Raw genomic sequence first — 27,996 nt, 5'->3', positions numbered from 1 at the left:
TCTCTCCTTTTCAGTGGAAGTAACACTTGTGTGGGTGTGTAACACTCCTGTGTGTGTGTGTGTGTTTTGGCAGATTTAAAGGTTTTAAACTTAATAAATTATCTTGAGCTTGTTCTTTGAGGACATATTGTGGCTAATTTGGGATATTGGACTGTAAATAAAGATGAACAAATGCTCTGTTTAAGGTTTCCTGAGGCACCGCCATCTTTACAGGTTCAGGTTACCCAAGCCTATTTTTAGGAAATCATTATCTGCCTCTGGCTCTTTGTAAATTAAGATGGCACAGAGCAAAAATAAACAATTTTGAAAATGTACACTTTTACAATGAATATCTTCTTGAAATGATGCAGTTGAATCTTGGACATTTTTAAAGGTCTTGGAATTTGAATGTTTTGTGGAACAAAACTATTGGTGTTCATCACTTCAATATACATCACTTTTTACTTGTATACATACATTATTACACATCTATAGATTATAATACATGTATATAGCAGATAGGCCACGCCCAGATATTGCAGCTAATACCTCGACAAATAGGCAGGCTCATAACCTCTCAATGGACAGGTTGATTAGGATGATTGACACCTCTATTGAAAAGTTAGGGTTAGATCAATTTTTTTGTTACTCGCTCTAAACTAGTGATTTTTTTAACTTTTATATTCTTTATATTGTAATTTACCAAATATTCATAATACAGCAAATGTAAGTGTCAATTGGTAAAGTCTCAGCTTTCATATGACACCTTGTTTGTTTGTGTGACTTTAATTATCACAGAGCTAGCAATAACCATGTGGCAAGTGGGTCGACTTTCAGATGAGAATTTTATTTTGATGACTGATGATGATGAGTTATGTTTAATGTGTGTAAATGACTTACATGTGCTTGTAGTAAAGCTTCTCCTGTTTTATTTCATATGCAATGTCATTTTTTACATGGTTAATACAGTGTTATATGGCTTTTATTGTTGGGTGCATGCAAAAAAACCCATAAAGAGGGCTGTGCTATTAAAAAGGGCATAAAAACGCCTCAAGTGGCCAATTAAAGAACTGCAGTTTTTTTCCTTTATGACTTTAAGTTTTCAACCCAGGAGGCAGATTCATGTGATTGCTGCTTTTCTACTTTTTGCCTTTTAGCTTCACAAACACACAATCACCCTGTAGCTTCACACAGGCTGAAATCAGAAGACGGAGACAAGGATATTGGTTTGGAGTCTCATATCCTGTTTTATTGTTCAAATATGGCAGAACAAGATATACAACACTGTACAAACGACACACCCTCGCAGTCGGACACACACACGGACATGTGGAAAGACAAACAGAAGACGTATTTTCAGTTGTTCACGCGCGCACACACACACACACACAGCTCAGTTGATTGATACAAACAAGAATTTCTCAGGGAAACCGCTGATCAAACATCACACACACACACACACACACACACACACACACACACACACACACACACACACACACACACCTTCAAAGACAGATGAACAGACTAAACAGGCCAGTAGGACAACTTGTGTATTAAAGGGGATTTTAAGGAGATTAAGGATCCGGTGACAATAAAAGATCAAATCGAAAATGTTCAAAGTCCGCCTTAAGACAGAATCCACCTGTGTAATGGACGTTTCAATGAGCCCACAGTGGCAGGACTCAAGTGGATTTCACAGAGATGAGTGTGTTTTACAGCTCACACCTGTTCGCTCTGCTCTCTGAGTCACTTATTATTTTTTTCTCTGAATGTTCACAGAAACTGATTTACTGCAAAAATAAAAACATGTTCCGGTTTTTTTTTACATGTACATCTTTTTAGCCACAGGTTGACATTTTAAGTGACTTTGGCAAATCTCACAGCAAAAATGAGTCGCACAGTTTACCTAAACGTGTTTAAACCTATGCATCACCTTCACCTCAAGCACTTACAGGAAAACAAGATTCACATGAACATCTTTTAGTGACTAAAGGCCACTTTAGAACAGCGTATATATATATATATTAACCTGCTCTCTGAAGTCTGAAATCAAAAGACTGGACATAAAATTGTGCTTTTTTTTAAAGACCTTCATAAAATGCAAACTAAGCGCTTTTTATCTCACTTCAAACATCTTCATTTGTCTTCTTCAAAGCAGGAAATATATTCTGCTGTAGCAGCAAAAGGAATAAATTAAATTAAAAAACAAAAACATATCATCACATGTGAATCATCGTCTTGCCGTCAGTTGAAAACCTCATCTCTAAAAAAGGAGGGGGGGGGGGGGGGAGGGATCACACATATATTCCTGAATGGCATAAATGGTCTGTGGTCGATTTTTGTTATTGATTTAAATTTTTAGTTTTCTTAAGTCTAAATAAAAAAAAGCATGGAAGACACTGACATTAAGAGCTGGAGGGTTTTCAGCTGACAGCAGTGATTGTCTGAGTTAACCTCCTCGACCTCAGCGCTGCCGCTGCCGCCGCCTGAATCACTGCTTGGCTTTAACTGCTCTTACATGTACAGTACTACTGCTCCACAAACAGAAACACCGAGCTTTAATTAGCCAGTCTGTGTTTACACACACATCAGCACACACAAGTGAATATAAACGAACTAATCGTAAATTGAACAGAAAAAATATGCACGTCCATCCGTGTAAAGACCAGACGGGAAGCAGAGGTGTGAAATGAATGAGTAAGGCTGCGTCCATACTAAGAGGATCTCCGTCTAGGCGAGCGTCGTTAGCACCATTTCAATACTCACCAGCACAATGCTAGCGTTCACTGCTGTCATTAAACACTGATGTCAGTGTTTTGTTCAGGAAAATAGTCATGTGACAGGGTGGGTATCTGATGACACAACCAGGAAGTGAATGTGTGTATCTTGTCAGGTCATCCAGACTTTAAACTGGGATTACACTCAGACATGAACAGCTGTTGTTCTGGAGAGTGCAGAAATCAGGACGTATTAGTCTATGTGAAGCTACTGTCAAATAATCATGCGTTGTCTTTTTTTTTTAATGTCTCAATATACATCACAGTCCGTCCTCACCAGTAAGACAGTTCAGTCCTCGGAAACGTCCCCACAGTATAACTTAAACATGATGTTCACCACTAACCCACCAACACCTAACCCTAACCATGAGTGATAACTGAAAAATAAAACATTGCTGTCAGCTGAACCTCTCTTACGGGACACACTGTCAAAGACCAATAATGGGACATTTGTCCCAACCTAATGCAGCCAGCGGTCCTACAAAACAGAAAAAAAAATAAAAAATAAAAATGGCAACAGGATCAGCGACGTCTTTAAAATACTAAAAAAAAAAAGAAAAATACAGATACAGTAGTGTGGACAAAGTGAAGGCATGATGCTTTTTAAAACACAAATGTATTAATGTGGATGTAGCCTAAAAAAATGAAGGTTTTTAATGTAATGAGCCATTCATTTTTGGCATTGAGGAAGATGTGTTCTTGGCAACTTATAGTGTATTATAGAAGCATCCCCAATGCACCGTCTCTGACAGCAGCTGCTATAGATCCGTTACTACGATGCACAGTCAGTGTGAGTGAGTGTTTTCCATCTCGGTTTGATTGTCTCAGTGCGGCCTCTGCATCTCAATGTGACAGGAAATAACAACAAAGCAGAGTGTGTGGTCTGGGAACGCAGACATCTTATAATGCAAAATTAAATGCTGAGAGTTCAAAAGTGGAGTGCCGTAATACAACAAAAGCTTGGCTCACACACCAACATGGTGAACTGTGTTTCAGCCAGTCACAACCAAGGTCTCTGTCAGTCAAACCAGCTCAGGTCACAAAAAAAAAAAAACCTCAAAGGAGGGTAAAATATTGTCTTTACTTGTAATGGTTTACTAAACTGTCTACAAAACGTATTTCTATTTGTTCTAAAGGGCAGTTTCTGAGTGACAGGTCACAGTGAACCCTACCATGTGCACATGTGTCTCATATATATATATATATTCTCTGGGATCCACAGCTGAGCGGAGAACCCTGGGACGGCGTCCTTGCTGTTGGATGTAGGACAGCAGTTATTAACTAACAGGCTTAGCTAGCTGGCCTGTTAGGAGCACTGATCACTTAGCGCTGATGTCAAGCTACATTATCTATTTAACTCACACTGTGCCGTGCTAGGTCTGGTGGGCGGACCAGCTAGCATGACTGGCTAGCTGTTGATGGTGTTAGCTGGGTCAGCAAAGTGGGGCTGACTGGTTGGCTGGTTCAGGCTTCAGTGGCCAGGTCTTACTTGACTCTCACTGGTTTTAGTCAGGCCTGGCTGATGTCTTCTGGGCGGCCGCTCCTTTTTTTTTTGTTTTTTTTTGTTTTTTACAGTCTCTGTGCCTGAGTCTGATGATGTCACTTCCTGTTGTCTGTGGTAGCGTTAGCTGTAGTGTCCGTCTTTGTAGCGGATTCCTCGGTATTTCCAGGGGGCTGCACTGCTGCGGCGTTAGGCCCACCCCCATTTTGAAGTGTTTCCTGTTTGTACTGTTGGAGGGCGCGATTGACGGCGTCCTCGACCAATCGCCTGCTGACCCTCAGTAGCTCCGCCTCATCGGGCTCAGACCGGTGGCGGCCGCCTGGGAACAACAAAAACAAATTATTAAGTCATTTCCTGTCGATTATAACTCACAAAAACATGGAGTTACTGTGAAACCGCTGCTACAACAACCTCATTTCCTTAAGGGGATTAATAAAGTTAATCTTAATCCTAATTAAAACGAAAGAGATTAAGCTGTAAACTGAATCAGTTTCCTGAAATGACACATCTTTGTGGTATTACAGGCATTAAACCACATCCAGAACTGTCATAAAACAGCCAATTTGAGTTTGTCTTTGAGTGACAGCAGTAATTTAATCCCACCATTACAGCAGCCATATAACTTTAAACCCCATCATCAAAGTGCTGATTTCTTGGTGTTTATACCTCCAGCTGCGTTTCTGCTTTTTTTACGTGACAGGAGTGACATTTAACTCCAGAGTGGATGTGATTGCAGCTCTGAGCCGCTTCCCGTGGTGTTCGGGTGTCTTTTTTTTTTTTTTTTTTTTTTTAAATGATACCATTCATTCTTTCCAATATATTTAATGTGAAAATACTTATTAATCTGATAATGATTACTGATGAGTATGCACTCGCTCATCATCCAGCGACAATAGACTAGATGTGACAAGAACAGAAAAGATGTGACAGCTATACAGATGGGGTAAACAGCCATCTCTCAGCCCTGCAGTGATTAAAAACATTTCATTTAGGAATAAAGAGCACTTTACTGTACTGCTAGACAAAATGGCAGACAAAAAAACCCGCTTTAGACTGATGTAAAGGCGGCTAGAAGAACCAGTGTGATGGGCAGGAAGTCAATAATTCATGCAGAAAGACAGTTAGGGAGACAGGCTGTGAGATGGACAGCCGTTCAGTAAGAGAGTAATAAAGAATCATTCAACCGTCCAGGCTGTCTGACACACTGCAGTGACTCAAAAATACACCACGGCAGAGATCCCCGAGCTTATCCTCCATACCACAGGATCCCACCGGGCCCACAGGTTTGTTTCATTTGAAAGCAACAGGGTGCTTATGCATTATAGAAGGAGCCCATACATACAGCAGGAGTGCAAATAAGGCTTGTTGAGGTCGCAATCCTCAGCAGAAAGCCCGCCGAGGATGTGTAATTTATTCCAGACACTCACATTCACTCCTGGTTTTTCTACCTAACTGCATTACTTAATGTTTTATTGCAGCACAGCGGTGGCTAGAAACAGGGAGAAGAAAATATTTAACTGTGCACTATAGTTGCAGCCATAAAGTATAATGATCATTTTACCACCATATAATTCTATAACACACAGAGTTTTACTAAGTGGCAACCACGTGTCAAAGCGTTTAAAAAATACAGTTTCCTCTGCTGCCACTGGGGGCTAGAGCCAAAAGTGAGTCAATCCTCACAGTGTGTTAAAATAGACCTAAACAATAAGTCACTCACAGCGCCAGACTCCTGCTTCTACATCTGTCCGTATCTTTGCCTGTATTCGGAATTTAGGCAGACTATAACATGGCAAGAGTCGCAACAGGGGCTAGAAACAGCTCTTCAGGACTCTATTCACAGCCTATAGGTTTTTTAACCCATGCATAGTTTAGTTGGTCCAATCACTGAGTTGTGCTGTTATGTTTCGTCACACAGATGATTTTTTTTGTCACTCTGATCTCCGTTTACAACCCCGTTCACACTGGGGAAATCAATCGGGCTAGAGTGGGATTCAGGCCGTATCTGGATAGTTTTTTCTGAGTCTGAACAACACGAATCCGGATATATCCGGACTGATTTCAATCCACCTCTTGGAGGTGGATCTAGCCAGATTTGCTTACATCAGGTCTAAACCCAAATGCGGCTAGCGAATCCTGCTAGTGACGTGATACTTCCGGTTCACAGTGTCCAGGTCGCGTACAAAAGCTGTATGTAAACAACGGTCGAACTACAACAGCGTTACGGGACAAAAAAAAATGCACGATGCATGCGCACACGCGGTCCTACCGTGGCCTGATTGGACTCTGTATATTACAAGGCGCCACCTAGTTGTTTGGAGGACAACAAACAATCCGGATTAAGCTGGATTGAGCGCGGACACACGTGTTTTTTTTAAATAAATCCGGATTCAATCCTACTCTAGCTGGATTGACTTTCTCCAGTGTGAACAGGGACTATGTGACTTTAAAGGCACCCTGTGGTGTTTTCTTGTAAACAACAAGCTTGTAATAGTATGAAACTACTGACAGATTTATTGCACATGTGCATCCTCGTGCTCATACCCACTCAGAGAGAAACAGCTCTGTGCCACTACCGGAGGTCAGAAGCTCCTCAGGGAACCTTTAAGACACAGTGCACTCTTATCAGCACAGCCGTGAATAATTAAAATGACAGGTGCGGCTTAACCTTGCTGTATCCACTGCTGATATGTTAATATTAGCCACATGCACCTGGTGACCACTACACAGTGCACCACTGCAGTGCCAGTCAGTAGAAATTAACTGTCTGATCACCACCAGTGTTTGTGTTGTTGCTGCGTTGACCTCGGGCTGGGCTGCGGCGGCATGTGTGTCACAGCAGCATTTCACCACCATGTCCACCGTGTATGTGTGGATTTACACTGCCAAAGCTTCAATCTGCTAACGGCATGAAACAGACGGATTAATCAGAGCAGCCAGCATATGTGCATTCTTCACTCATCTATTTATCACAGTGTGCTGACATCACTTTCTTATTTTTTCATATCTGAGAAGCGCTGCTGCTGTACTGATGCTGTTTGATTTTCTGTGGCCTGCCTGTCACTTTGACTCAATGTTTGTTTGTTTTTTAGTATTTGCAACTGCAGCTGACTGAATCTATCCCTAATATGGTTTTCCTAGAACACGCTGACACTCCTGGCACTAATGATCAGATCAGGTTCAGATTCATTAAGATCATGCGACCCTGAAGCTGCACGCTGAGTCCTAACACACTCACATTCAAAGCCTCTGCTCCTTACTGATGACTGGAGCAGCTGACGGTCACACCAATATTTTCAGGCCTACGTGGATTTATATGGTTAAACAAACACAATGGTGGATGCAGTTTTTCTTCTTTTCTAGGTGTGCTGGCTTCGCTGTGAATAACTCCTGCATGTGCAGTTAAGCTCTGTGTTTATGCAGCATATTTGAAGTCAATAGCTTTTGTGGTTTTTCGGTTTCTGGTGATTAAAAATTTGGTAAAGAGTGGATCAGATGCTTTGCCAGGAGGGGACGATGATAAAAAAAAAAAAAAGGTTTGTAACATTGACTCCTTTTACCTTAGATCACAGACTTACCTTACTTAAGTATTGTTATTTTTTACTCATATGAGGACATAGTCTTCAAAGGCCTTAACTGTGATTTGCAGATTTAAAGTTCATATATGAAAAAACAAGGCAAATATTACAGTGGATCATTAAAAGCATGGAAAAATGATCTCTGTACGGAAACTCTTGTATATCAGAGACTGGAATCGGCAGTAAAAGAAGTGATGCAGGATGTTTGCGAAAACAAAGGCAGCACAGTTAATGGACAATCTCTTTAATCACTTCCTGTCCAGCTGCTCTGAACAAGACCCGTTGGGGCCAACCGAATTAGAAATAATGCTGGTAAGAGATCAGATCAGATCAGATGTGATTAGTAATAACATCGACAATGATCACTTTGAGGACAGAAATCACCAAGATTAAATTCTTCTCTGTAATCAAGGAACATGTGATTGTTCCGAGCGTGACTCTGAAATTTTTAAAGCCTGTAATCACACAGAGAGAAGCTCTGAATAACCCGTCCTAACTCTGCTCACAGACAAACAGTGTGATATGAGAGGACACATACTTGTGCGTTTGGGATGGAGTGGACTCTGAACCAAATCTGCAACACAAGCACAAACATAAAATATTAAATAAGGACACACATAAAGGGGGAGGTGGGGGAGGGGGTATTTTTTATGAAACACTCGTGAAACAGCCATAAAAGCCTCTTTTTGTTGGTCGAGATGCTTTTAAAGATTAGGTTTAAACCCCTGGGATGCGTGAGGACTAAAAAAAGATGCACAAACAGTGTGATGAATCCACAGTGATCTAAATCCACAGCCAGAATCTGATGGAGAGTAGAAATAGGTGTGTAATGTTTACGGGCTACATATCTGGTCAACGCAGCATAGTTTATCATAAAAAAGTCTGCACATTGTAAAAATAACTTTCCAAGGTCGAACTTTTTATTTAAATAAGGTGTTTTGTCATCACTAGCAAGGCAAGTAGGTGTTCTTCCATTGCAGGAACATAAGGGAGGAACTCTGGACTTCTTCGATGGTCTATTTACTTTGATCTCTTCTCTGTCGTGCTTGCTGGGTTACCGTGTCTTTTGTTTATTTCTGACTTGCACTGAAAGGGAACTGAATTTTTGGGCAGTTAATCAGCCTTTTTTTCTGCCCTGCAGTTTTTCAGGGATTGTCAAAAAAAAAAAAAAACTAAACTTCAGTTTGTTTGTTTGTCCTCCAAGTCTTCACACAGGGAAAGTTCCAGTGACGGGAGTATGCGTAAATGGCCTGTTAGTTCCTGCAGTGGAAAAATGTCTAATGTGTAGGCACCTGTTTTTTTTTTATCCTGCTCTCCAAGAAGGAGGTTCCAAGACAGGTGTGAGCCACACTAAAACATCCCGAGGTAGAAAAACACCCGAAGAGGTGCAATCAGGAAAAAAAAAAACACATCACAAATACCTGACTCCCTCATTCATTCCTCTTTTATTCAGATCAGTTCCTTCTGTTCTCATTACACTGCCTGTGATTTGGACCATATAAAACCAACTGTCTCCTCACTTGTCACTTCTGGGTCTGTATTTTTCATGGGACTGTGAGAAAATTGTCTTTCCCTTCTATCTTTCCCTGACAAAATGACAGCCTTTATGATGGCAGTAAAGATGCCCTCTGTACCTGTTTCACACACTCACACACAGACAGATAAGCCTTTTGCACTGTGGATAAATTCATTCCACTGCAACAACACTGTCAGATGGATTTCAACTTATCTCTGTCTCACACACCCTCAACAGTATCTTGCATGCCTTTGTGTGCAGTGTGTAACCACCGTTCCTCAAAGCTTACATACACCTTCCCAGACTTCTGCGTGTCCTCCTCTCTCTCTCTCTCTCGGCCTCTTTCATACTCCCTCCATCTCTGCCTCTGTCTTTACTTTCCCTAACCTCGCTCTGTCTGTTTATTTAAACATTTGTTCCACTCTCTTTCTCTCTCACTACCTTTTCTTTTTTTTTTTTTTGCTGGCAGCGTTGTCATGGTGACAGAGATGAGAACCAGACAAGACACTTCAACTTTTAACAGCAAAAAGAGGTTGCACTGACTTCCATCTATTTTTTGGCAGGTTTTAAGTCTTATCTACTGTTTTTACATTTTAATATTTGTACATGTCTGTTATGTTATGACAGGAAATTAAACATGCTGTATGAAGTCATTATTTTATTTTAACCATATGCTTTATATTGCTGTATATACACTTAATCTCTGAGCCCTATGGTGCAAACCAAGCCAATTAGTAGATTACAGTTTAACCTATAGTAGAAATTAGATTAGTCTGGGATATGCTGTCTGCTGTCCAAGAGTTCAAAAGCTTCTTTTGTTCTGCCCCCAACCCCCCAGTGTAGTGGTTGGACATCTTCAGAAAACTAAGCTGTGAGTCCACTTGTCTCGATTTTAAACTCCTGGATATAACGCGACCTGGATGCCTGAGAGTATTTACACATACCTTGCCAGCTCGTGTTTTCAGAGCTCTCACAAAGTTATAAACTCATAGCTAATGATAACAATTGCTGCAGTGGTGCCTGTCATGGAAACTGAATCCAACACTGGGTGAAAACAAAGCAGCTCGCGGTGTCAGGGATACTGAAACCTCGGACTGTTGAGCAAAGGTCCGGCACCGTCCGTCCTATTATTGTGTGATGTGGGCCAAATCAATCATATATTCAGTTAGCCTGAACAAACACATTATGCTGTAAGATAGCATCAATGTAATGTGTGTTGCATCTGGTGGATGTATTATTGACTAAACATGGTGTTTTGTCCATCTCGGTCAATTAGCTACTCACACGTTTGTGGTAAACACACTTGCTATTCAGTCAGCCTTGAAACTAGAGTTTATTTTACAGGTTGGGTGTTTTTTCACAGCTCTTTAAATGTGACACTCCTTCATCATAGCTTATGCATGCATTGCCATTGTGCGCCTGTGCTGATGTTTGCATACTGAAAAGCCTCCGGAGGCACCGGAGCTAGCAAGCACGTCTGTTCCTCTTATTTTCTCCTTCCTATTTGTTCCTCTCTTCCAATTTGTCGGCCTCTTAATGTGAGCCTGGTTCTGTGAGCCTGGTTCTGTGGCCACTCTGACGAGCAAAGGCTGAAAGGTTGTTGGTGCACAGATGCCTTGTTTGGGATTTAGGACTGCACGCTGTCAGCAAGGTTTGACTCTCTACAACGTCCCGTGACAGCGCATGTCTGCTCTGAGCTGCTGTCTTCTCCTGGCTGCTGCACTGCTCTGATTTATGTTGAGCTACACAGAAACCTTTAAACTCTCTCATACGCTTATTTATCTTCTGAAACTGCCTTCTTCCAGAAACTCAGGCTCTTGGTTGGATTAGAGCTGACATTCTGCTGAAGTCATACTGTCAGCCAGTTTGAATACTTTGCTATGATGGGGGAGGTCTTTATAAAAGGTAGACAGATGTATATATTTACTGCTGTAGTAATCCAAAGAAATAGGTTTTGTTCCACTTTACATCTACACCAAAAGACCCACAACAATTACATTAAAAGTCTTGATTTAGCTGCCCATCTCATTACATTTGCATCCTGTTTATTAATCCTGTTTCTCCAAATCAGCTGATATTCTGGATGCTCCTGTGGGTTCGGGCAGAACATTAATGCAGCTTATCTAATCTAAACGGAAGAGGAAGAAAGAGCATTGGGCAGATGAAGGGGCAGAGGAGAGGAGGGACACAAAGGAGGAAGACTAGAGCACAGTACGTGACGTGAGGAAGAGGAGGCTGATATGCATGGACCTCCTTAATGAGATTCAAATGAGAGAAATGAGAAGAAAAAAAAGACTGGAGTGGGTGAAAGTGAGGACAAAGAGGGAGAGAAGAAGAAAACAAAAAAGACAGTTGGGTTATAAAGAGCGTAGGTGGAGGGTACGTGGAGCTGGAGGGAGGGGGGGTGGGGTTGGGGGGATTGGTGTGGGTATGGAGCTCTGACGGCGGAGCAGCTTCCTGAGGAAATACCAAAGACTCTTCAAGATTCACTGCAGTGCAACAACACTGACGTTTCAGGGCGGCTTAAATTCTGGCTATAGATGAGATTAATAGATACATGGTCATCATCAGCTGTGTGTCTGTCCTCCAGCTGCGCCGATGGCAGCGCACTGGCATCTATTTAATGCACATCAAATAAAGCAGAAAGAAAACTCTGGCAGAAAATAACTGATTGAAATTCTGCAGCTCTGTAAAGAACTCCTCTCAGTACAGCATGTCCTGATGTGGCCTAATTCGCCTGCACTGTGAATCCTACAATGGGAGGAAAAATAATTACATTTCTGACTATCTGCTCCTTGTGTTGGAACAATGGGGGACACAGGGTGTTGATGCCTAGAAGTGTGCCTCCACACAAATGCGCTGATGATCATTTCATGGCTGATGAATTCTTCCACTGACAAAGTAAACACCATGAAATCTCAGTTTTCACACGTGTGCTGTCAAAACCATATGAAAGCTGCTCTGGTAGAATGTAATGATCCAGAACAAGGGAAAGACAAACGCACTCCCTACATACATGCTAAGAATCAATATATATATATATATAAAAACAGTTAAACGTACCCTAAATGGAGATTAATTCAGCTCATTAAGCATTTGTAGTCAGATCAATAAGGCTCAGCTGTGATTCTTTGGCTGGTGGTAACAGAGACATGGTCAAGATGATCACCAAGGTGATTAAAATACATGTGAGCACCATTTTTTCTCCAATGTGATCCAATAGTTTTTTTTATTCCCCATAAATCATCATCAAAAAGTTGATCGATCTGCTGCAGGAAGTTTAAGTCAGTGGGGTTCCTCCTCTGGGGAACATGAATGTCTAACCCAGAGACTGTATAAAGATGGACGCCATAAACAGCTCCCCAAAACTTAAGGAAAAAATATCTGTATCACCCCCTGGTGGCTGGCTGCAGTATAGGTCCTACACCCGAACTGCTGCATGTTAGTTAATGGACCACAGACACAACTGAGAACTAAAAGGACTCCTCAGATAAACTTTTGTAGCGATGGTTTAAAGCTTGTTAGTGTTTAAACAGTCCAGCCTTTCCATTGACAACACACCAAAAAAGTCTCTCCTTTGGTTTGACATCTTTTAACCATCGAGTTTTGTGTGAAAACATAACAGATATTATCTTCTGTTTGTTAGCTAGTGCACAATAGCCAAATAAGCCAAGAATTAAATCAGCTTCTCTGCGATGAGCTATACAAATAAGATCAGAACAACACAGAGCCACATGCCCTCGCCACGTCTTTGACATTAAATGGTTTACTTTCACAGCGTTAATAGAAGCTAGAGACAGTCCAGTCTGGTTCTAAAACTCGTGCAGCTTAAACAGTGTCCGGCTGAACATAAACCCTGGCTGCCATCCAGTCAGACACAGCAGGGACACAAAGCTCCTGAAGAAGTGAACGTGTTATTGATTTCGTGAAGCAGAGTGGTTTGTATTTGTCTCTGTACAACACAGACTCCGTCCCTCTCCTCAGGAAGAGCTTCAGGGTGTGCGTGCGGTAATTTAAACCCAGCTGTGACTCACTCTGCTGTATCAGGAGCTGACCTAGGGCGAAAGCAACCACTACTCATAGGTGGCTTTTTTTTCTGCTCAACACACACTCTCACCCTCAATGAAGGAAGGCCAATATAACAAGCAGGAGTTAACACGCAGAGGAAAACTGAATGGGAGGAAAAAAGCAATGCAGTGAATGAATGTGATGAATTAAGCAGTGCTGTGAGCATCTCCTCCCCTCCCTCCCTGTCCCCCTGTTTGATTCCTCCCTCTGTCACATGTGGTCTCTGCTGCCTTCACCAGCACAGTATGTAAACACACGGCTGATAACGGCGTTTAATTTCTCAGTCCGCAGTCAGAGCGAACCTTCACAACTGCGTCACTTCAAGGTCACTTCTGCTCTGTTGTTAAACAGTTGATGCAGGTGTACCAGCCCATGCAGAGGCGATCCAAGGCCTGAGCTGCCCCTCATTTGAAAGCAAGCTGTGTCTCTGCATGAGGGTTAAAGTTGCCTTTTATTTGACTGTTATTAGAGGGGAACAATAAAGCTGCGATAAGGGTTCGATTGGAAAGGCTGAACCAGTGCTATGAAAGGCATGGTGCTGTTTAGTTTATTGGTTTAGTGAACAGTGAATAGAATGCCCGCTGACTGAGAGGAGAGTTTAACAAAAAAAAAAGGAGACGGTGGGATAAACAGTCGTGACCTATCAAGAAGCTAATCAAAGGAAAGACAACATAACTGCTCATTAAAAGCCCATTTTTATGTCTGGACTGTTCAGAAAGGTTTATTTAGTGTATCCAGTCTGTCTGTCTGTGTTTATAGGGATGTCCCGGTTTTTTTGCTCTCGAGTCCGAGTCATTTGATTTTTGAGTCCCGATCCGATACTTTCAGGATTCTCTATAAATGCAGCAAATAGCAAGTCACTCGTGTGTGTGTGTGTGTGTGTCCAGAGCGCCACGCTAGGTGATTTCAAATGCGCAGCAGCTCATCGAGACCTCGAACCCAGGACCTCTCGCACCAAAACCAAAAACTGTCATACCCCTACACTACAGGACACAGAGCCACCTTACAAAGAAGGCATTAACTTTGAGAGCCCTAATAAATATATATCCGAGTCCTGATCGGGAGGCAACATCCGATTCCGATCGAGTCTGAAATCACATAATCGGGCCTGATTTCTGATCACATGATCAGATCGGGACATCCCTATCACTTTATTTGTGTCATACTCTATCTCAAACCATCCAAAACCTAAAAATGTGAATTTACTCTCACATTTTTGCCTTAAAAATGCTAATTAATTGATTCATTTTCAACTAATTGTTGAAGTTGGTTCAATTCAAACCCCATAACAGTGAAGAGAAGTAAACAATGACGATCAAGTATTCCTTGAAAAATGAATATTAAATAAATCCAACTACAAAAACTCTTTGGATTTTATTTGTAAACGTTAAAAAATACTAACCCTGATAGCTTTTTATGAAGTGTTCTTCTTCATTTTTATAATATGAATGGCAATTATATTTGCAAAACTATTTATTGCTCCAAATTTTAATTTTAACTTAACTGCATATCGAAATTCATTCAAAGCCTTCACACCATGCATCAGACGGCAATGACACTGTAACTTAAATGGCTGCAGTGTTCTCCTCTATGCTTTTGAATTTTATGGCAATAAGTTAAGCTGTTAGAGTGTAAAAAAAACACTTTTACAATTAATAAAAGGTCAGATTAGGTATATTTCTTACACTTTTATGCATTTGACAGAAAATCCTTCAGCTGTTGTTTTATTATAATTATAATGAATTTGTTTATATGTGTACACATCTCCATGTTACATACGTGTGTGTGTGTGTTTTTCACCTGCAGCAACTGCTAACACCACGGTGTGACAGCTTGTCATATTACTCACGGCTGAATGCATGCACACACACACACACACATGTGCACCAACACACACACACACACGTCTTGCCGTGCTTACATGGGTGACTGTCACCACATCACAGTGTTGGCATCTGACCTGCCGTGCAAACACCACCCCTGTCTCCGCCCCCCTCTCCTCGCCTCCTCCTTTGTCTGACTATAACTACATTTCTCTTTAAGCCCATTCCCTCCTTCTCCACTCATTAGTCTTCGTTCGTTGCATCACTCTTTCCCCTTTCTCCCTCCTTCTCTCCCTTCGCTCAGAAGTAGGGCACAGTGGCTCGACTGTTTATAGCGTTGCAGCTGCAAGCAGGGAAAAGAGAGAGGGACACATAGGGGAAAAACACAGGAGGGAGAGGAGAGAGGAGAGGAGAGAGAGATGCAGGAGGAAGAGTGCACACGGTGATGTGTGTGTGTGTGTGTGTATACACAGCCTGGTTTAATGTTTCTGCCATAGAGCAGAGAAACAAAGGGCACACATGCACCACGCACATAAAACCTATTAGCATTTCAGCTGGTGTCAAAGTCTACGTTTATGACTCGGGACACTATACACACAGACACACAGGCCACAGATGGACAGATCGTTACACTGCTATTTGTCACCGACTGACAAGTTAGGATGCTTCATATAGAACACTTTCTGACAAAAAATACATTTGTATAGTAGGAATATTTATCAAAATATACAGAAACATCTCAACACATTTTGCTTCTCTAGTCCCTGCCGCTCTTTCACTGTTTTACATTCAAGCCTCTTTTTAAGTTTACAAGAGTTCTGGTTCTGCAGTGGTGCATTTCAGCTTTCTTCAAAGGTTTTTTTTAGTTGGATTTAGGTCAGGATTCACTGCCTGCCAGTTTAGAACAGTCTACGTTTTTTCCTTTTTTTTTTTGAACTGTTCTTTTGTGCTGTCAGATGTGAGCTTTGGGGCGCTGGCTTCATGAAGACCGAAGACCTTCACCTCAGGTCTAGTTTTGTGACACTACATAACACACTTAACACCTCAGTAACCTTCGACTTTCATTCCTTTGATAGATGTAGTCCATCATGACAGAACCTCAGTTCTGCTCTTATTACTTTGGGCTTTTTTTTAAATTGATGATTCGTATTAATTCCGAGGATGCTTCCATCCATTTGTATGCATTAGACATGGATGGCCACGCCTCTTTTCCTGCATGGTGCTGTGGCAGTGAAGACCTCTGTCTGTAACTTCTGCCACAGACATCCAAAAGCTGTTCTGTTCAGCAGCATTCAGTTTTCACACAGAGGTAAAAAGAAAGTGCCTCATCAGTCACCTTCGTGCTGCTTTCTACTGTTCTAACCTTGTACACTGGAGCCTCTGTGAAAACAGATAAAAGAAATATGTAGCATGGTTTTAAAAAGGCGGCTCAGTGATGATGTCTGCTTTGCCTGGAGGACAGTGTTATGACGCCTTGTTGTTGAAACAAAGATTCAATATCTGTGCTCGTTTTGATAAAAGTATTGATTGTCTTCACACAACAGTGAAAAAGAAGATGATACCATAACTCGTCATCATACTAAAATTGATGAACTGACTGTAATAGTGAAGTCTGTTGGTTTCATTAAAGGTAGGGTAGGAGATTTTGAAAACTCAGTGAGAGTCAGCCAGATTTTGAAAGTAAACACACGCCCCTTTCTCTCAGAGCTCACCCCGAAGCCACGCCTCCCGACCAGTCTGTGACTTCGTCCATCATGCACGTACCTCTCTGATGCGGGCAGAGCAGGAAGAGAGTGACAACCAGCCAATACTCCGCGCAGGGTCCACCCGGAGGATTGGCTAATGTTTTTAGCGTTTTATAGCTTCCACAGATGATTCATATTCTTCGTTTTAAAGCGAAACTGCCGAACTAATTGGTTGCTATCGGATTATAAAGAGAAGTTACACTAATTTAACAAAAAGTGCATCAGAATGAAATCTCCTACCCTACCTTTAAGAACCATTTTCTGCCTCTTACAGTCAGACCAAATTCTCCAGTAATATCTAAATAAGATCAATTTTCTCAGTGAAATTGGAACAAAAATGAAATACATCCAATTTCCTGAATTCTCTACTGGCTTTATACAAGTATCCTGAAAGGATTTTTTTTTTTGTTTTCACATGTAGTATTTACAACAATAACAGAGCAGTCACTCCTCTCTTACACCATATAGTAGCACAACACTGAACCACTGAATTAAATGCTGTTACAGCTGCTACAGAACAATGCGAGAGAAATAACAGATCAAAGCTGTAATCAAACCACAAGCCGCACCAGGGATTATCTTCCAGAGCTCATTTAATTTCCACTCTCGCGGTTTGTTGCTGTTATTTCCTGGAAAATGTGTCTTTTTTTACTTTTACTATCCATCCATTCTAACTGACCGCAGATGTTGTGTAACGAGATGTGTTAGATAACACTGGTGCTCCAACAACTCTCCTCCAGAAAAAAGTTGTGCTCGTGCAGATAGATATCTGACTTATCTATGCCACATGTACAAAGGGAGGGTGGATGATAAGACAAGAGACAGTGAAGTCATTCAGTCAGATATCAGTTCGGAGAAAAGGACACTATTTATAACATGCTGTATATCTGGTGGATATACAGGAGGACTTCTAAGCTGCAGACCAACACCCAATAATTCAGGGGAGTGTAAACCCCCCTTAAAAACACTGCAGGAAGGTCCAAAGACGTCTAACAACCAAAAGCAGGAAGTGATGTCACAGTATGGGATGCTAAAGAAATCACAATATACAACAGCATAGTGTGCTAACACGTCAAATATGGAGTGATGAGGAGGCTAACTGCCTTACTAATGAGTTTACTTAGAGCCCAATTAGCCCAGCACACTGCATTGTGTCAGATGTTCAACTGTAATATTTACATAATCAGGCTGTGAGCTTATCAGTCATGCATTTTTAATGTAAAAAAAACAGTGTGAACATGAGGTGAAAGAACTTTCTGCTTTAGTCCAAATCAAGAGAACAGAACCACAAACATGTATGTAAGAGTTAAATAACAACGTGTAGCTTGGGAGTTAACAATTAGACTTTAAGGCATTTTTTTAATGTGGAGTTGAAGTAAACATTGTTAGAATCTTTGTGCACTCACACACACACGATTCACAACCTGCTGCTGGTTTTCACACGACAGTTAATAGAATGTTGCAATTAGGAAAGGGAGAGAGGAAGAAAACAGGAAGCAAGGAAAGAAGGATGTAAACAGTTTCAATTATAATGTAAAAAAATAAAATAAAAAGGAGGTGTTTCACTAGTTTTATTACACCTCACGGGTGCATTTTGGTGTGAAACACTGAGCATAAATATTGATTCAGGTTTACAGCCCCTCAGTGCACATTTGAGTTTTTATTATCTGGGAGGTATCCATCTTATCTAATCAGTATGAGGTTTAAGTACATTAAGTTTTGTGCTCAGCGTTGATATTGACATTAAGTGGACTCTAAGGAGATGTGTCAGCAACTATTTCTTTGTGTGGCTTAGCTGCTCTGCTTGGCAACTAAAACAATTACACAGCAATTACACTGATTTACACAGCCAGGAAACCACCATTGATCTACAAATACACCGGTGGATTTACATGGTGTGCCCCCCCCCCAGCTTATCCATCTGTAGGTCGCGCACAAACATGTATGTAGCTGTGCGCACACATGTAGACAGACTTCGCACACGCGGTGTATAGTATCATCCTACACTGCATGCACACAGCACTGCTGAGTATATCAATCCAACTGGTTTCTCCAACACACACACACACACCCACGCATGAGACAGAAGCATGAGACACTTACTGATTTTCTCCTCTGCTTGGGAGAAAGGGAAGCAGCACAGCTGACCCATGGCGCCTCCTTCCCTCTCCTCCTTTGCCCCCTCTTCTCGCTGTTACCCCTCTTTTTCCTCAGCTCCTTGTTCTAAGACAGACAGATGGAGCGAGAGTCCTGTCTCTCCCACTCTTTATCTCTCCCGTCTTGCCTTCTTTTGTCACTCCTTATCCCCCCCCACCCGACTCGAAGGACAGACAAACCCAGTGAGGATGGAGGCAACAAATAATAAAAAAAAATCCTCCCTTTAGCCCCTCTGTGCAGCCAGAAGAAGCCAGAGCGAGGCAGCAGACGCTGGAAAAAAATGAACGAGTGGCTCCTTGCTCTTGCTCTACTTTGCACTGAGACAGGGAGGAGGGGTGTGTGTATCAGAGAGAGAGAGAGAGAGAGAGAGAGAGAGTGGGAGAGAGGGAGGAAAGGGATAGAATGGGAGAGAAGGAGTGTGTGTAGGAGATGTAAAGAGTATTTTTTAAGTGTATGAAGTGGGGAAAGTGGAGGAGGGGCGTGCATGAGTAGGATAAAATATCTAAATAGGGGACAAAGAAGGTAGATTGTGTCATCCATCTCAGTAAGTTTATGTTTAAGAAAGAGATGGAGTGAGCATGCTTGAGAGTGTGACAAGCGCATGAAGGAGGAAAAGGGAGCGGTATATATAAGCAGACAGCAGACACTACTCTGTGTGTGTGTGTGTGTGAGTGGATGGGGAGGAGGGGGGGGCTTCAAGCTCCACCTCCTCTTGTCACTGTAGCTTGAATAATGGTTGTTGAATAGCCGGCAGCTGCAGCCTGCTACTGCATGTATCTGTGTTATTTATGAGCTCTGTAATGGTATTTTAGGGCATTATAATATACCTAAAAAGAATGGAGGAAAATCCATTTAAAAGCCTGAGCAATGCTAAGGGGTCAAGCACGGCTTATGAACAGGGACAAAGGACAAAGGTCAAAGGACGGCACATAAGGAGATTAACACAAGATTTCTATTCATACTCATTAGATCATTATTATTTCATGCTTATTGTATATGCTGCAATACGATCAGTAGTGTGATTGCTATCAACACATATCTGCCTGATGTATACAAAACCATGCATTCTGTGCACACATACACTTTCTATGGGTGAATAATATCCTATAATAGCCTACAGATATGCATCAGTCCACAAATTACTACTCTGATTGGTTTCTTATTCTTGTGCATACCATGCCTCGGTATTTGTTTGGATATTAGCTTAAAGGTATGGTAGGAGATTTCATTGTGAACTTCTCTTTACAATACGATAGCAACCGATTAGTTCGTCAGTTTTCGCATTAAAACGAAGAATATGAATCATCTGTGGAAGCTATAAAACGCTAAAAACATCAGCCAATCCTCTGGGACGACCCTGCGCGGAGTATTGGCTGGTTGTCACTCTCTTCCTGCTCTGCGTGCACCAGAGAGGTACGTGCATGATGGATGAAGTCACAGACCGCAGCTCGTGATTGGGAGGCGTGGCTTCGGGGTGAGCTCCGAGAGAAAGGGGCGTGTGTTTACTTTTAAAATCTGGCTGACTCTCACTGAGTTTTCAAAATCTCCTACCCTACCTTTAAGGAGAGTAGCTGAACTCTTATGATGTAATGGACGCTGGAAAAAGACTGATTTTTTTCTGGCCTGGTAATGACCTCAAAGAGAGATCGCAGTCAGAGCTCCCAGGAACGCTAATTGAAATCTATTCTGGCAGAGGAAAATAAGATGTTTTGCTTCATCCATTTGTGAAATGGAGTTATGATGATGGTTACCTAAGCAGAGCCCCTGACTCTCTGCAGTTTCTGAGCACAGAACAGATAAGGTATTTTAATGGAGCTATACTTGGAGTGACACTTTTTCGGTTACGATCCACACCTAATGTGAACCACAACCTAATGCGTCTACTGCATCCGTGTCTGCCAGCCGACCTGCACTCTTCAATTAACAGCAGCTAAGCTGTCATTCCCTGCAGCAAGGCCAAGAGGATTCTGTGCCACAGCCTAGAATTACTGAAATAATGGACACACATTCTATCCTAGCCGGCTGAATGGTCAAAGTACAGAGAGTATAAATACAGATGGATGAACCGTTCTTGTTGTCATTCATAGTGTTCCTGAAGTGGGTTTTGAAGTTCAGTGTGAAGGCAAACAGTAGAGTAGAGTGCCTATAGCTTTCAAATGTAGCTAAAGGGTTTGAGCATGACTGACTAATGCCCGGTTTACACTGTGCGATTTTGGGCTGTCGCAGACGAAAGACGACCATCGTAGGAGAATCGTGGAGATATCTTTGGCCATGGTTCTAAATCGGTGGTCATACGTCGCGCTGTGAGACAGGTTCCACGATGGCCGATACAGGTGCAAAGGTGACACAAGACAGATAATCAGCCTGAAGTGTTTCAGTCGAGCCTCCTGCACAGCTCCTTTCAGAGGTCCTTGAGTAAGCAACGACTCTCCAACCAGTTCCAGGGATGCTCTTTTGTACCAGTACACCTTATGGAGAGGGCTTAGTTCAAAGCCCATTCTCCCCAACCTTTAAGGAGGTTGGGGAAACAAACAAGGGTAAAGAGATGTTGAACACACACCACATGCATTGTACAGCATAATGCGTCGAGCTCAGCTGTGTCAGTACACACTGGAGCTCGGCTACAACTGCAGCATTCAGCACACAGCTGCCACTACACACAAACACCACACACTCTTAACACGGCCATGCAGCTGTGATGATTGCTATTTATGGGGCTTAAGTGTTGTCATTGACAAGGCTTGATTGCTAAACAGCGTCCATTACGGCATAGCCATATGTGTACGTTAACATCACCAGGCACACACATGATTTGCGCTTTTTAATGTCACACAAATCAGGCTGTTGCGATCCAAACTCTATATTCAGAGCTGGGTATGAACCATTCGTGCGTATTTCTCCCACTTCTTGTATGTTTGACTAGCAAAATGTTGTCATATGATCTAATGTGCTAAATTAGTTTTACAGTCACATTCAATTCTTTGTTTCATGTAGGCCACAAAAAGCAGAGAAAGACAGAGGCAGTGTAAGAAAGCACTGCAACAGTACTGACTTTGTTCAGCTGACAACTCAACTCATGGGTCGGTCACAAGACAGGTTACTCACGCATACTGCAGATAAGCTGGCAAGGAATATGGCGTACTGTTTATCATTATGTTACAACAGGATTATATGTTAACAAAAAAAAACACAAGATGCCACAAATAACAGTTACTGATGGTGAAACATGGCAGAGTCCAGATGCTAACAATATAAAGATGATTTGGCGATTGACTAACTGATCATCCGATATCCGATAATGGTCAACTGATCATAAGGGGCTGATCTACTCCTATCGGTTTAATGTTTGCAATGCATGCATCTGCACGCATGCCGGTAGACTCACAACAAACATATAGATCACAAGGAGCTGTGTGGCAGATTTCACACTTGCTGTGCCATGAAGTTCAACAGCTACTTGCAATATTAGGAAATGGTACCAGAGCGATATTGGTTGAAATGCAAATCCAAGTATTAATATCATGGGAAGTTGGTTTAGTGGTTTATGTACACTATCGAAATAAATACACAGCAAGAACATGTAGTAGGTATGATGTGCAACAAGAAAAACAAACATGTGTGTGTGTGTGTTTGTTACTCATACAGTTATGTTAAGAGTGTGTGTGACATTCCTGGCATTATAGCATGTTTTGTAAACACTAACCAGCACTCCGCTAAGCATAAGGTTGGTGGTTCAATCCCCACCCCTGTCTGCATGCCGAGCAAGTTACTTAACCCTTGGTTGCTTGAGGTATAAGTGCTTTGAGTACCTTTGAGTAGGTAGAAAAAAAGCGCTATATAAATATACAGCTTAGATAAAAAAGCTAAAGGGTTGGACATTTACTAAATCACTGGTATACAGATTAAAGCTGGACCTTCCACTGATGTTCCACTGACTCACTGTTCCCACGCTTTTCCTTTTTTGTCTTTTTTTCTGGTTCAAATGTTCACTTTTGAGCTAAGTGGTACGGTTCCTTTCACACGTTTTTTTTGGCAGGACTTTTCACAATAAAAGGAATTCAAGGATTCTTAATTCAGCTGACAAAAGAGCAGATTATTTATATGCATTGCACATTTCAGCCTAGATTAAACAAAAAAAACTAAACAAAACGGGCTTGTAGTGCACAGCATGGTGTGGTATGCTGCTTGACAACGACAGAGATTATTATTTTCCATCAAGACAAACAGCATCTGCGCTTCTTTAAATAACCACGTCTACCTCCAACACATACACATATACACAGAAAACCACAGCCCCTGTGACACTGTGTTTACTTGCTTATTATATAGAATCAATCCAGTGAAGCAGCCTTTTTCACATATAATCACGCTCTGTTAGACAAACTGACCAAAGAGTCACTTGCAGGTTTGAATATGACAGCTCTGTGTGACTTTTATTTGCTGAGATTGAGTCAGAGAAATCACACAATTCTCCATTTCCAGACCACCATCCAAACCTTCTTCATCTATCTCTATACTGCCTGTCTCCCTTTTATCATCACATCGTCTGGCTCCTTCCACGCTTGACCCAAGCCGGCCTTCTTCAACCCTAATACCAAACTTCAATTTGCTCATCTGTTTAATGTCACCTTCACTCAGACTCTCAATCTTCTCTCCCTGTCTGTCTGGCTGTCTGGCTTTCTTTAATTCTCGTGCCTCTGCAGACCCATTCTCCACCTTTATTATTCTTGTTTAATCTCACCGACTCCTTGCTCTTTCCTTCAATATCACATCTCCCTATATCTGCTCACAGCAATGTTGTTTTCTCCTTCATGTCTATCCCACCTCTGTCTCCCTTCTGTCCTTTCTTATCTCCTTAATCTCACCCCAGCACACCTTCTATCCTCTTAGCATCCACTACTGCAAGTCGGCAGGCGCTTATTGTTTGTCACACCCACCATCTAGATACAGACATGAGATAGAGCATTGAGCATGAGCCTTACTGGTGCGGCTTTGTAAATATTGGAGTGCAGGTAGGATGTTTTTTGGTAGTGGCCCCTTCAGATGCTGCTTTGTCAATCAATGTGTAGTACCAGGACCATTGTTAATAGAGGTGCCCAGTAGTTACAGAGTTCAAGATTACAAGGTGTAGCCAGAGCAATTGTAAAGTACGTTTGCTGTTCTATAGCCTTCTGTTTAAAAGCTAAGTGATTGTCAAGAACATTTAATGTACCCGACATCACTGTCAGAACTGTTGTTCTCCATCATTTCATTGCAGGAACTAATGAGCCTCTTTGGGCCAGACTGCACCTTTGTGTATGTTTCACTACAAGTACTTCAGTGCAGCCCTAAAAAAATGTGGAGTGGAGCTTAAAAATAATTAAACTCCAACTCTGGAAAATAGTTAAACTCAACATGGTGGCTCTGTTATGGTCCAAATTAATGCAGCCTTCTTCAAGACGAAGAACTAAAGAACAAAGAGCACAGAGATGTGAAGGGAGGCATGACAAGTTGTTTGGAGTGAGCTTTGTTGGTTTAATAGGCTGTGACCCCGTGTTCTGTGACCCCCCAACAGAACCGCGAACACTAAACTTATTAGTAAGTTTGTCCCTTTAAATGACTGCACCACCATGGAAAAATACAACACCACAATAAAAGCCCTAGCCACTCTCTTGTCTCTAATGAATTAGTCTTTCATAAGCGCTCTCATTCTAATGTATTACAGAGAAGGAGAGGAAGAGAAAGGAAAAGAGGTGAGGGAGTCCATTCCAAAGAATTAATTATTAGAAGCAGAGCCAGCAGGGATGTGCCAATCTTTCCACAAGGGACGAGTAAAAAAACGATAACTGATATATTCTTCGCTGCATTTTAAGGTTCGTTGGTTTTTACTGTTGTCACGATTCCAGCTGAATGCAGATCACTGTTATTTACAGTGAATGTGCTCTAGTGACAGCCATTAAAGCCCTTCTTGTAACATAAATTGAAAACATGGCGGGGGAAAATGGAAATGATTAGTTGGTACACTGACTTATTGAAATCCCCTTTTTATGCAGATTTCTGTATAAATGGATTTCTTGTGCCTGTACTGAAGAAATATCTGCGAGGCAATTATTACATTACAAAATTAAAAACACACTGAGCAGCGCTATCTCTTATGTTGTGACACACCAGCAGTTATGGTAACATATCATACATCAATACAGCTTAACAACCTTTTTACTCATCTTTCAAATATTATATCCTCCCGATTCAATATTTCTCCAGAGAGAAATTAGCCCACTTACATTCATATTAGTGAACTGCGTCATCTGCCTGTCTGGCTGGCCAGTGGAAAAATAAGCACTGCCAAAGACTTGGGTTAAAGTCTGTACAGAAGTGACTGACCTTGTCTCAATAAAATACCAAAAGGTCACAGTCTGTGTGTGCTGCCTTAGTCCTGTATGTTCCTTTATGTCAGTCGACTTCAGGATGCATGCATTTTAACACGTATATATAAATGTGTGTGTGTTTCTGTATGTAAAGACATAGGTGTGAATTCTGTTTGTTATGTAAATATTAGGTTACGGTGGGGGGGGGGTGATATCTATCATTCAACTGAAGCAGCATTATTTCCACAGATCTTGAAATATATCACACTATTCAACTGACAGGAAAGAGCGCAAATGCAGGAGGAGCGAGGTCCACGCAAAGACTCCTTCAATTATTTCAGTTACTTTGCTTAGAGTGCCGTCACATTCCAACAGAGCAGTGTGTGGAAAGAGAAGCAGTGGAGACATAGATGTGTGTTTCTCAGTGTGTTGTTTCCGACTTCTAAACTTTTGCCACCTGACAAAACAGGCACCACAACATCTTAACCCAATTAGTCTAATCTTTTTTGTGCAAAGGACAAAAACATGAAAGAAAAAAACATGAAAGCACGAATGAGCAAAGTTTGTATCCTCCACCACCCCCCCCCAAACACACACAGTCATCATGTGTGAGTTTGTAGGCCAAAGTTGTTTCCAACTGCTTTCTGCCAAATAAACCTGCACTTAAATCTAAATATTATAAACTCTTAACTTTGCTGAGAAGATCACATACATACAACAAAAGCTCCCTTCTGGTCCTTCTCCCCCTTCTCCTGTACACTAACCTCCTCTCAACACCCTACTGGATTGACCATCAGGGGCTCTGTAGTGGATTATGTTGTACTGTGGATTATGGGATTAACACATACACGCGCGCACAATCAGACACTGACCACCACTGTGCACCATCAGAAAACAGCCCATGGTGGCATACTGTGAAGAACATGGATGTAGAGAGGATAACGCTGACAAGAATCTGTTTAACCAGGAGATATAATGATCTGTGGTCTAATTTACACAGCTTGACAAGATAGTATATAAAGGTATCATACGATAATCTATTAAACTGACCGTTTGCTATTATTTTATTGATCATTTAAAGTGCTTACTAAAAAAAACACCAATGCCAAATTATTTATATTATAAAAAATCTTTTGAATAGTGGTTAAAGAGTCACATGTTTTTATCCATACTGCATCTTTGTCTCATCTGAATCATGAGACTGTGGTGTGCTGGCTGAATAATTGCTCTCCTATGGAGAGAGTGATGCCACATACTGCTCATCATGTGTTTTTGGCTTCAGACTGCAGCCATTTAAAGCTCTTGTGTGGATGCTGCCCATTCTTGAACTGATGGATTTTTTTTTTTTTTTTTTTTTAGACAGATTGATGTATTTCCCTCTTCCGTCCTGGCACTGGTTTGCAAACAGACATAAAAGAGAGACTGTATCCAAATAGGTAACAAATCACACTGAATGCTTTTTGTGTTTTTGCCAACGTTTTTCAAATGTTGCTTGTGGCGTGCTGTTAGAATGAAAATAAATATATTTTTAGGGCTTCTCAGATATGAGAGTGTGTGTGTGTGTGTGTGAAGACTGGACCAACTGTGTGTATATAACATACTTATTAAGGAAAACCAGATGCTGTTTCTCTCTGAGATAAGAACAGAGAACATAATAAGGTTTTGTGTCAGCCCATAAACTATACACCAAAGATCCTATTGATTCTTGCAGAGTTTAGGCTCTTTATTGGATATGAACAGAGCAGCCAGGCTGAAACTGGACCAGGGATCCAGGTTCCAGGGTACATACTGTATTATTCAGTCCTCAAAAGCTGCATGGTATCTATTTACATTACATTTCTTACATGTCAGCATTTATTCTTGTGCTTTAATTGAGTCGTGACTGTTTGAGATAATGCTTATACAGTAGATGGGATACTTGGCACGACGGCAGCTGTGCATGTGATGCATGGATGAGCGCTGTTGTACATATTCATAATTCAGACTCACTTATCTCCTTCGGCCCTTTTCTTCCTGTCATAACTATCTGCTCTGACCTCATCAGACCATTTAACAAAGGTTTCGATGTGACCTGCTACCTCAAACTGAGCCAAATCATTCAGCTTCTGCAGCACAGACTGTTTGCATGGTGTCCAGATTCAGCATTTACCCGCCCTGTAAGTCACTTTAGACAAGAATCAGGAAATGCCTCCGCTCTTCGCTGCCCCTCATTGCTTTTAGTTTGGAGGAATGGCTCTAATTACAAACTCAATTTAGTACAAACTGTGTAAAAACTTAATTCTACTTATTGTTACCAGGAGGTAATTTGACAATGAGTGGTCTAAAAAAAGGATCTACTGAATTTAAGAAAGAAGAAAGAACACTACCAGCATTAACTGTGTGGGATAATATCAGTTCAGCGTATTCCTACCACTTCATTCACTTCTCATTTCAAATATGTATGTAATGTTTTGGAAAAACAAAGCACACAAGCTTTCTGATGATGTGAAGTGTGAGGTAAGC

General features: G+C 41.5%; 1 protein-coding gene across 5 annotated transcripts in view; it reads right to left on the bottom strand.

Annotated features, from left to right (window-relative positions):
* Positions 1-1,202: 1,202 nt before the first annotated feature.
* The window catches only part of akap7 (A-kinase anchoring protein 7), a 34,226-nt gene continuing 7,432 nt past the window's right edge, over positions 1,203-27,996 (bottom strand). For 4 of the 5 annotated variants that reach the window (XM_028397727.1, XM_028397728.1, XM_028397730.1 and 1 more), the window contains 2 exons: positions 8,377-8,412; positions 1,203-4,579 (listed from right to left, as the gene is read on the bottom strand). In XM_028397727.1, coding sequence (XP_028253528.1) covers positions 4,359-4,579; positions 8,377-8,412 — 257 coding nt within the window. In that variant the 3' untranslated portion in view covers positions 1,203-4,358. The remainder of the gene's footprint in view (positions 4,580-8,376; positions 8,413-27,996) is intronic. The other variant, XM_028397729.1, reaches the window with a different exon arrangement.

Source organism: Parambassis ranga, chromosome 24 (assembly GCF_900634625.1).
Source record: "Parambassis ranga chromosome 24, fParRan2.1, whole genome shotgun sequence".
Taxonomy (NCBI): Eukaryota; Metazoa; Chordata; class Actinopteri; family Ambassidae; genus Parambassis; species Parambassis ranga.
This window is presented reverse-complemented; position numbering and strand designations above follow the sequence as displayed.